We start from the raw sequence: 12,071 nt of genomic DNA, 5'->3' as shown, positions 1-12,071 counted from the left end.
GGCGCCATCTATGCCCAAAAATTCAACTTCTGACACACCCATACGTCACGCCCGTTTATAGGGCGGACCGATTCATACATCCATTCATTCATCCACTGTTCGTAATTTTGACCTGAACCAGAGAATGATCCGTCTTAAATTCAATGGCTCCAGGTATTGATTTGTTATGGGAACAAGGAGGACACCAGTCACCATTTACTACACGGGGAGTCTTCGGCAGGCTGGATTCAAACTCCTATTCTCGCAAACGTGAGTCCAGCACCCTGCCAGCCAGGCTATTCCGGTCCCACTTTTCTACTAGCATTTAAGTATTTATTTACTAGTATTTAAGCAAATTAAAGTATTTTGTCACCATATTAATGTATCCAAAAATTTTACTATGCTCCATAAGAATTTTAGAATTCTTAAATTTAAAGTTTTAGAATTTAAATAATTATTTAATTTACTTTTATGATAAGCAGACATGTACTAAAATGTAAGGCTCTCTTTAAACTGTAGTTTTAAATTATAAATTTCAAACTTTGAATAAAATTAGTTAAATAGCTATTGACAAAGAAATTCAATCGAACTTTCGAATGTTCTTTAAGCTAAAACTTAACTGCTAGCATTTTCTGTAATAGATTGCAGTCACCCTCTTTTTTTGAGAGAGTCAAAAATTCCAATTCATCAAAGAATATACATTTATTTTAGGAAAGTACCTAATTTCGTGATTTTTAAATATCATCTCTACAAATTAATGACTAACTTTTAGATTAGCCCACTCAGATTTCCCTTTAGTACGTCAAAAGATTAAAAAAAATTGCCTAATATGTTCAGTCGTTAATCTCCAAATCTCTAAAATAAAATGCTACGTCAGCGTTGTGAAAACAGTAATGCTTTCCTCCATACACTAACCTCCAATTGTATCATACAAATGTAGATTAAATCTTAAACCTTTAATAAATCAGATGAATAAGGGAAATTATATGTTTCACATTGAAAATGGTCTCTTAGTCAATAAATTTGTCAAAAGTGCAGCACAAATTCTCATTTTTATTCCTAAACAGAAATGGTTCCATCAAAAATGTTTACCTGGTAAAGTATAACCCTTTCTTTTACAAGTAATACTGAAATATCTATTAAATTGATAATAAAGAGGATGAAGTAAACATTTTAGATGCGTTAAATTTTGTTCATTTCAGTTGACGAAAGGTTAAATTTTCAGTCTGGCCAGTATAGCTCGTTTTGTGTAAATCTACAATGAGTGACAATTTTAATTACCAATTTGTAAATATACAATTTTTCATAATTAACTATTACTGGAAGGACATTTTCTAAACGCCTTCGGAACGAGTAAGTTTTTCGTTTCGCTTCTAGCAAAAATTAAGCAGAAAATTTTTAGCAGAAAATTAAAACGGTGAGAACTCTATGCTGAAAAGTTTTTTAATGAGGGTTTAGAATTGATTGATTTCGCCAGTTAGAAATTTTTGGATAAGAAATAAGGGCAAGTTATAAATTTAATGTAATTTATATAAATTCTCAAAAGGAACCTTTATCCACTCAGCTCTTTTATTATAGCTGATAATTTTTACAGTTTTTGGAGCAAATTTTTCGTGATGGAATTACTTGGTGGTTATTATTTTTTTTTTTATTTTTGTATTCTAAAGAATTAAATATTTACGATAGTTTAAATAGCATTTTAAAATCTTAGGAGTACAAAGAGTTAAAATTTATAAGCTATCAACAAATATATTCAAAAAAGCAGATAAATAATACTGTAAATTTATAATCTTTCTTTCAATATTTTACTGTGATGAAATAACTGCAATAAAAATACAATAAATTTTTATTACTACAATAAAGTGACTGTAATAAAAATACAATGAAAAAGCAAAGAAATAGAAAGTAGAAACGGAAAAGAATAGAAGAAAAACTACCAAAAATAACAAATTTATTTTTTAAAGAAAATATTACAAAAATTAAAAACCCAGAAAGCAGTACAACAAAAAGGGTTCCTTGGGGTATTCATCCACTTTTCCTTCGAGGTTAATATCTTCCTTACCTGTACTATGCATGATTCTTTATCGCCTTACGAGATCATCGCCAACAAAACCAATTATTTTTATTTTTTGAAATGCCGGATGCTATTTAGGCAAAGTATGAAATAATCGTCCTGACGAGGTTATTATGTAAATGATGTGCATGTTACTGTGAATGACCGAAATCGGTGATTGCTGACTTTCACCGGTGAATGTTGACAATCAAGTAAGTCGCTTTGGTGAATGTCCGAAATATTTATTGCATCCGATTTGATATTAATTTATTCGTGGATATAATTACATTTATTCAATATTTTAATACTTACTGACGATAGATTAGAACAAACATCAGTGTTTGGAGTATCGGGCAAATATATACCGGGCAATGGCCCTTGACCTTAAAAAAACATCAGTGTAGGGTATACCGGGCAATGGCACTTGACCTTAAAAAACATCAGTGTAGGATATACCGGGCAAATATATACCGGGCAATGGCACTTAACCAGACCTAGTATGACTAGACCTTTGGTAAATGTCCGAAATATATACTAGGTCTAGTGCCACTTTTGCTATAGCATAAATATTTTAAAAAAATTAAACAGAGCGTTTGAATCAATTTGAAACTGATAACGAAATTACTGCTTTAAAATAAAAAAAATAATAATAAAAAAATAATAATAATGCGCCAGATAAGAGTAATTGAAGTAGTTGCTTTATACAGCGCATGTGCGGAAAATTTTTAAAAAAAAAAATCATCCAGGTGCATCTAAAAGTGGATGAATATCCCAAGACACCAACAAAAAGATATAATTTTGTCGTCAACTCACATATCATCAAATTAGAATGCCTTCTAATAATGCATAGCCAAAGCAAAATATATTAATACAATAGTGCGAGGAATACCAAAAAAATCGATACAAAAATAAAACGTATCAAGCAAAAAAAATACAAAATTAAGAACAGACAAAATAAAACAGAAATTCAACACAAAAAGTAACATATTAAGCTATTAGCGAGATCAAACGTGAATTTACTTACTAGCGTTTTGCAAAAATGATTTAAAAATATTTTCGTAACTAGTTCGACAGATTACAAAAGATGAAATTAAAGAGTAAATAGTGGAATATATTTTATGTCGCTCTTTAACACAAATACAAATCCGCATTTTATTTGTCAGTTTCCTTGGATTGGCCCGAAACTGGATTTGTGCCAGGTAATTATATATTATATTAGATAATGCAAAGTTTTAATAAAAGGATGAACTTTAATTACGATATTTAGAGATATTATTCAAATTTATTGGAAAAAAAATCCTTTATTAAATTTTAAGATATTTTTTGCCACGCATTTGCCAGAGTTGGATTTGCACAGGGTAACAATATCCATTTAGATAACAAACATTTTCTGAGTAAATAAATTCAATAATAATTTTAACACGCAATTAACTCAATGATTTAACATAGGATTTAATTATATTAGTTGGATATTCATTGTTTTTAATTCAATTTTGGAAGAGTTTGTCCATTTGTTTTTTCGAATAATAAATATTACTACAAATCATTTTCGTGCCATTTATTTAATTAAAAATATTATTTAAATAAATGTTTTTAGAAACATTAGAATTCCATGTAGTTTTTTACTTGATATGTTTTACTTTCGTATCGATTTTTTGATACTCCTCACGTTATTGCATTAATATATTTTGCTTTGGCTATATTGTATAATATTAGAAAGCACTCTAATTTGCGGATATAATCGTGCGAGTTGACGGATAGATTATATCTCTTAGTTTTCTGGCTTTTTAATTTTTTTTAATCTTTTTCAATAAATTTATTATTGATTTATTATAAATTTATTATCTGATAAATTTATTATTAATTTATCAGAACGCAGGTTTCAGACACCAGGCTGTACGTAATTGTTATCTATTTAGCTAGCATCCAAGTGACACAAAATCGAAGGTGCTCCTTAATAAAAGTTAGGGAAAATCCTGCAAAATAAATCCGTAAAAATGTTTCGTTTTAGGGAAAACGGGAAAACCGAGTAATTATAATTGGTCTGTTTAAAAGGTCGAGGGGAAAAATGTCTTTCCCACGGTTTGTAATAGGAAAATTATAAAACGTCAATTAATGCATAACTTGAAGCCAAAAATAGATTAAAAGACAGGATGCGAATATTAAAGTGAGAGCGCTTAGTTTAGATTAATAAATTAGGAAAAAGATTTAGATAAAGGAATAACATTAAAAGATTAGTTGAAGCTTTCTTACTCTCTAAGACGATGACAAAGCTTCTTTTTCGCATTGGCAACAAAAAATTGCATTATCAAACGCGTGAATAGTCATAACCACAGTAAACTTTGACGAATTTCTGCACGCTTCATGTTTACAAATTTTCTTTCTGAAAGCTGAAACTAACTGTTAAGTATAATAAATTGAGTTTTAAGTTGGAAAGATTAGATAAGTTAAAAGCGAATAGTTCATATTAACAAAGCGTTAAATATACTTATGCTGGTCCAATAATAACAAATTTATTCATTGTTATTGTCGTTCAATTGAGTATCAGAGTGTCACACTTCTTGAGAATGATAATGAAAGTGTGTTCGAAGAAAACGCTGGTAACTGTTATGAAAGAGCAAGGCTAGATAAAATTTGATACCAGTTCGCTAAAAATTAAGGTTGCTAAAATTTTATTCTATGAATATAAGCTTAAATGTATGCACAGTGTGCCAAATAAACGAACCACCCTGAATTACTTTTGATCTAGTAATCGGGTCTTCACGTTCTAGAACTAAATCTTAATGGTTCGAGGGGGTGACCTCAAATATGCTAATTAATTGGTGCAGACCAGGGCTCGAAAAAACTCAGAAATTTTACCCGTCCCAGAGGACGACTTGTCCAACAATGTACCCGTCCTCCTTTGAAACTAACCCGTAGCTTCTAAATAAATAAAAATACAATTTTCTCTTATTTATTACAAACATTTATATATTGCACGATGAATTAGTAGTTACTAGGATTACAAATGCTAGAGTTACAATATACAGTAATAAAAGAAATACTAGATTAATAATAGTAACCTAGTATTTCTTTTATGAAATAGTTTAAATGACAAAGGTCAATTTATCCGAGGGTACTCCGTTTTTTAAATGAATCAAATATGCCGTTTGCCAGTTCCACAATCAAGCCAATGATTTACAGAGGTTTCGGCACAGAAATCTGAAACGGGTTTTCCATTTAGGTAAATGTTCATAATTGCGTTTAGCGCTTCTTGTTTAAGACCAGTACGTAATGTGTGTGTGTTTTTTTTTTTTTTTTTTGTAAGTTCATTGCTGAAAAGCCCCTTTTAACCGCAGCAGTACTCCCAAACAGAGAAAACATCAATTCCACCATGCGCAGTATGCTGCTGTATTTCTAGATTAGAGGGTCGTTTTAGAAGTGAGGCGCTAGACTCTTGTAAGATAACAAAAATTGAAAATGTATCACGAACATTAAAGGGAAAATGGCCGTCCGCGCGGACGTCGGATTCGAAAAATTCGTTGTCCGCCGGGAATTTTTGACAGCCCAGGACGGGTGGTTTTTCGAGCCCTGGTGCAGACGATATTTTAAGTTACGAAATCAGACACGAAAACGTACTTTCTCTGAATAAACATACCTTTTTTTCACGGATTCGGATTTCTGACTCCAAAAATATAGGGGATAGCCGCAATGTGAGAAATATGTTCCCCATCGTTCGGTCAGCAGAGCAATCCAAAATTTGGACCTTCTAATATACATTTTATTTTTTGCGTATTTCGCCATGTTTCGAGAACTTTAAAAGCGAATTGAAAAATCATTGCACACAATTATAAAATTCGTATATCTAACGGTAAATCCATGCAAAAAATAAATTTTAATAAATATTTACTATTTTTAATTATTTTATTTTGTAACAGTCGTAAAACGTTCAAATTGTAAAATACGTAAATTTTTACGTAATTTTAAAATATGTAATTTTACATAGCAAAATACAAAATTTGAGCGAAATCGGTTAAATAGTTCCTGCAAATTAAGGCTTTAAATATACAATCTTTTTTAAATTGCCTTTCTCAGGAACTATTCAACCAATTTCACTCAAATTTTGTATTCTGCCATGCAAAATTACATATTTTAAAATTACGCAAAAAATAATTTAAATTTTTTTCGACCGTTGCTAAGTAAAATAAAAAATTATAAATATTTACTGAAATTTATATATTGCATGGATTTACAATTGGATAAACGAATTTTAAAATTGTGTGCAATTCGCTTAAAAAGTTCTCAAGATATGACGAAATACGCAAAAAATAAAATTAACATCAGGAAGTACAAACTTCGGATTGTTTTCTTGACTAAACTATGAGAACCCTATTTCCCGATTGCGACTCATATTTTGGGGGTCATTAATCCGAATCCGTCCAGAAAAAGGTATGTTTATTCGGATAAAATACGTTTTCGTGTCTGATTTCGTAACTTCAAACCAATTAATTAGCATATTTGGGGTAGCCCTTTTAAACCATTTAATCCTAGAACGTGAATATCCGAGCATTGGACCAAAAATTATTCTAAGAAAATTTACCAGCAAATACTACGGACAAATATTATAAAAATCTTTCTTTATAAAAGAATTAAGACAAGCAAAAATTTTGTGAGTCTCCACAAACATACCTAAAGATTGAGCGAAAAAAAAACAAAAAGGAGGAACACTCCAATTCATTAAAATGTCACAGTTCTTCCACGAACCTCTTTAACTTTGCGAACCGAGCATGGTTTGCGAAACAAATGTCACATTATTTAGCGAGTGAAATCTAATATTAAAAAGTGTAACTTTTGGGCATTTCTTAAAGAGACGGAATATTTTTTTGCAATGTTCTGTAGATACGGTTCTCGCGGGCCTTTAAAAAACTTTAATAGTGATTAGTAAATGTACGTTAAAGCTTATAAGAATTTCTCTATTGGACTTTTATCAATACATGTTTCCTTTAAATTTATATTTTAAAACCGTCGTTGAACAGTCGCCCCAATATAGAGTCTACAATTGCCAGTGCTCAACTCCGTAGCCTTGTCATTTTGAACCCAATCCAGAAGACAGGGAAACTCCTGGATCAAGTAGTGGGAGAAATTTGTCTTCGGGGTGAATTTTTTGAACGAACTATGCCGCATTTGAGTTATATGGAGCAAAAAAAACCAGAAACCTTCCCACTGTTAGTCTAACGACCATTGGACTCTAGCATATGATTAGTCTACCACTCAAGATATTTTACGTAAGCTCTGTGGTCGGTGCGAGCCGGGTGAGGATTTCGTATTAACCAGCCATCGCTGTAATTCGAACTCAGTTCATCTAGCCTCAGTTCATCTAGGTAGCCACTCTGTCTCCTGAGCCACCACTGTTCACTTATATTTTAATTTAAAACCATCTTTTAACAGCCGACCCAATTTTGGGTCTATGACTACCAATGTTCAACTCCGTAGCTTTGTAATTCTGAACACAATCTATAAGACAGAGGAACTCCTAGATCTATTTTGAGTTTACGATTATAGTTCGTTCACCAGGAGTTGGCACTTGGCTCCGCCTTCATCTCATGGTATCCGACGATACTATTTCGCTATTTTTGGGAGAAGGAAGTGAAGGAAGTGAATTCTGAACAAGGTCGCTATTTGGTGATCTTATGACAAAAATATTTATTTCGCAATCTTTATGTGCATCTTGTTAAAAATAAATATGTCATAAATTTGATGAAATTTCTCTCTTATGAGTGAATAATTCGTTTTTTTAGACATTTTGCCGGGATAATAGCAATTTTTAACTTTAAAATATATTTAATTAGCGAGAGTAACGAAAGGTATAATAGCAGATGATAAAGCGAAGTAAGTGACGGCAAAAGAATTTACTGTTTGCCTTTGGCGCGCATAAGGATTGTCTCATTTACAAGCTCGAAGATGTTTCTCCTCTTACTTCCGCTCTGAAATGAACTCTGCGTCCGAGTAGGTGGAGCCAAGTGCCAACTCCTGGTGAACGAACTATACCAATGTTCAACTCCTTAGGCTGTTAATTTTGAACCCAATCCAGATGACAGGGGAACTCCTGGATCAAGTAGTGGGAGAAATTTGCCTTCGAGGAGGACTTTTTTATGGAATTAGCCCATACTTGCGTTACATGGTGACGAAAACCATGAAACTCTCCCGTGGTTAGTCTGATAGCCAAGGGACTCTAACCTATGAGCCGTCTGCTATTGTGGATATTTTACGTCAGCACTGTAGTCCGTGCGAGCCGGGTGCGGAATTCGTATCAACCAGTCATCGCTAGAATTCGAACCCGGCTCACCTCATTGGTGGGTGAGCACTCGATTTCTTGAGCCACCACGGCTCGCATATATTTTATTTAAAAAAAATAACACATAGTGGTGGTCAAATATATGCAAAATGATTACAGCTTGTATTTTTATTTTTGCCACTTTTAAGGCCGGTAAGAGATCTTATAAATATATTCAATATTGTTATTTGCAGGCTTATTATTGCAATTGTATTAACTACTTCCGTTAAGCAGTATGAAATGAGAGATACTTGCAGTAGTTGGAGACTCAAAATTCATCGTGATGAAGAACTATGTGAGTTTTGACCCATTTATTACCTAAACAATAATTCACTGACATTAAAGTTTTGATTTAAATATCTAATATTGTAAATCCATAACAGTGACATGAAACCTATTTCAGACTAATGTTGTGATACATATTGAATAAAGTAGTAAGTTTATTCTTAAAATAATTTTATATTATTGGATACTACTTTAGATATAATTTTTGATAAATTGTAGCTAAATGTAATGATGTTTATAAAATGAATATATATATATATATATATATATATATATATATATATATATATATATATATATATATATATATATATATATATATATATATATATATATATATATATATATATATATATATATATATATATATATATATATATATGTATATATATATATATATATATATATATATATACACTACCGGTCAAAAGTTTGCGAAAATTTTGAAATCTACGAAGAAAAAGTCTGAATTCAAATGCTCATAGAACTGCGAACCCATGATGAAAAGCTGGATTCAGTTCGCAAAAAACAAAGTATTGCAATTTGATCATATATATGTAACTAACTGTAGAGGGTTTACTTTAGAACATACCAAATTTTCATCCAATTTGAATGATTTTTCGCAGCTCTATGAACAATTGAATTTAGACCTTTTTTTTTGTAGATTTCAAAGTTTTCGCAAACTTTTTACCGGTAGTGTGTATATATATATATATATATATATATATATATGTGGTGCCAGCTCCTGTACATCTAGCCGATCTCAGTTCTCAGTGGTGCCAGTTCCTATCTGTGGTGCCAGTTCCTGTGCTGTAACCCGATACCAGTTCTCAGATCCGTCAGTTAGAAGTCGCCTTAAGCTAGAAGTCCCGCAAGTCAATGCAAGCTAAAAACTCATCCCTGTGCATGACGAGGAAGCAGTGGGGATTTCCCAAAAAAAGAGCGCGATGGAGAACGAACCGAGATAGACGTGTGGATATGCACTTCAAAGAGAAGTCATATTTTACAAAACTTTTAAAGACGAACTCTCATTTATTATTATTTTGTTATTTAATCGTTAATTGTTAATCGTCCGTCCAATGTAAATTTAATCTTCAATATATATGTTTTTGTTTAAGAACGTGTCTTTTATTTAAGACGACCACTCATGCCATCCCCACAATTTTCAGAAGCGGGATAAAGAAAAAATTGATAGTGAATGAATGGATTATGAAAAAGTGAGATTCTAAAAAAAAAAAAAAAAATTTTTTTTTGATCATGAAACGATTGGATGATGAATGTAAAAATTGATGATGAAAAAATTGGATTATGAATGAATTGATAGTGAAAAAAATTGAACTGTGAAGAAATTTCAATTTGAATTTGAAAACAATTTTCATTTTCCTCGAAACAAATACTTTTCATTCTAACCGAATGACGTTGTGATGAAACTTTCGTTTCTTGTTTAAGCTCATATCTGCAACAACAATTGGGGTATGTACATTTTTTTCATTGATTTAAAATGATTCTTAACGATATTAAGCAAGTAAGCAAAGCATTGAAGAATTTTAAGACTGACAAAATAAAACTTCTACATAAGTTTATTTTCGATGTAGAAGGCGATCGGTCAAACAGAAAACGATTAAGAAATTTTAATGGTTTCAGTTTTATTTTGGATAGCGAAGAATTTAAAAATAAATTGAAAAATATCGAAAAAGAATTCACTCTTAACCAGTTAATAACTGTTTCCAATATTCTAAATATTTCATATGAAGGCAATAAAACAGAAATTGCAACAAACATTTTGACCTTGTTAATTGATTTGAATGAACTCTCTCAGCTTCTTAATGACGCCGCCTACGCGTCTAGCTCTGAGTCAGAAGAATGCTCCACGGAAGACATAAGCAATCAAAACGAAAGTGAAACTTTAAATAAAAAGAAAGAGAATGATTTTTCAATGCTGTGCAATAATGAAAATAAAAACATTGATTCTTGCTTAAGAGATAAAAATAATGGCTGTAGAAATTTTGAATTTCAAAATGTTGCTATTAATTATTCTGATATCGAAAGTACTATTTCTAAGTATAATGCAGAATCGCATGAAAATATTGTTCATTGGATCGAACATTTTGAAAATATTTCAAAATTGTTTAATTTGTCTGATTTACAAAAATTTATTTTTGCGAAAAGATCTCTTGGTGGGAACGCCTCTTTATTTGTCAGAACTGTCCCGGAAATAAATTCATGGCAAAAATTAAAAGAAGCTTTGATTGATGAATTTTCTTTTGAAATTAATTCTGCTAATTTGCATGATCTTTTGAATCGACGTAGAATGAAGGATTCTGAATCCGCTCAAGAATATTATTTAAAGATGAAAGAGATCTGTAATTTTGGAAAAATAGATGATGCTGCTTTTATGCATTATGTAATTAAAGGGATTAATGATAAACATGAAAACAAAATTGTTTTGTATGGCTGCAAAAATTTGTCCGAATTTAAAGAGAAACTTAAAGTCTATGAAATAATAAAAAGTGATTCTGCAAAGAGTAAAAGTGCTTTCGATAAAATCAAAACAAAACATGACTTTAATAGTAAATATAATTCTTATGATAGAACAAAAGTAAAATATGATGATAAGTATAATGTAAGAAAAGATGTTTCAAATAGGAATAAAAATAAATATGAAAATAATAATGAAAAGATAAGGTATAATACTGATGTTGAAATTTTTAATAATAAATTGTGTTACAATTGTGGTTTAAAAAATCATATTTCAAAATATTGCATACATAAAGATAAGGGTTTAAAGTGTTTTAAATGTGAAGCGTTTGGACACAAAGCTTCGCAATGTCCAAAATCAAATGCAAAAACGGAAGTTGCTACTTTAAATGTTAGTGTAGAGCCAAAGTTGTTTAAAATGGTAATAATTGATAACTTAAATGTGAAATCTTTGATTGATACAGGAAGTCAAGCCACTTTAATCAAAAGATCAATTTTTAATAAATTAAACTCTAAAGAACTATTTCCATTTAATTCTACTCTAAACGGATTTGGTAAATCAATAGTGACTCCATTAGGTTATTTTAAAGAAAGTATTAAAATTGATGATTTCAATTGTTTTTCTGAAATATGTGTTGTAGAAAATGATATGATGCCTTATGACGCTATTATAGGCCTTAATGTCTTAATGCAGGGTGAAACAATTATCAATGAAAAGGGTATCACAATTAAAAATAAAATTCAGGGTTTTGATGAAGTAAACTATTTGTCTATTTTACCAATTGATCTTACTATATCTGATGATGTTGAAATTAACATAGATCCTTGTGTTCCTAATGTTTTAAAAAATAAGTTACAACAATTAGTTTTAGATTATGCGCCAGATAAACTTAAGACAACTAATGTGGAAATGAACATTTTGGTTAAAAATCAGGAACCGATATTTCACCAGCCACGTAGATT

At 30.8% G+C, this 12,071-nt stretch overlaps 1 protein-coding gene across 1 annotated transcript in view; it reads left to right on the top strand.

Annotated features, from left to right (window-relative positions):
* Positions 1 to 909: 909 nt before the first annotated feature.
* LOC107451842 (peroxidase) overlaps positions 910 to 12,071 on the top strand; it is a 59,406-nt gene continuing 48,244 nt past the window's right edge. Inside the window, exons 1-2 of the mRNA XM_043049793.3 lie at positions 910 to 1,074; positions 8,540 to 8,640. Coding sequence (XP_042905727.2) covers positions 1,049 to 1,074; positions 8,540 to 8,640 — 127 coding nt within the window. The 5' untranslated portion in view covers positions 910 to 1,048. The remainder of the gene's footprint in view (positions 1,075 to 8,539; positions 8,641 to 12,071) is intronic.

The sequence above is a fragment of the Parasteatoda tepidariorum genome, chromosome 9 (genome assembly GCF_982258835.1).
Source record: "Parasteatoda tepidariorum strain Cologne lab strain chromosome 9, Ptep-v5.0, whole genome shotgun sequence".
Taxonomy (NCBI): Eukaryota; Metazoa; Arthropoda; class Arachnida; order Araneae; family Theridiidae; genus Parasteatoda; species Parasteatoda tepidariorum.
Note: the sequence above shows the minus strand (reverse complement) of the source record. Positions and strands in the feature narration are given on the sequence as shown.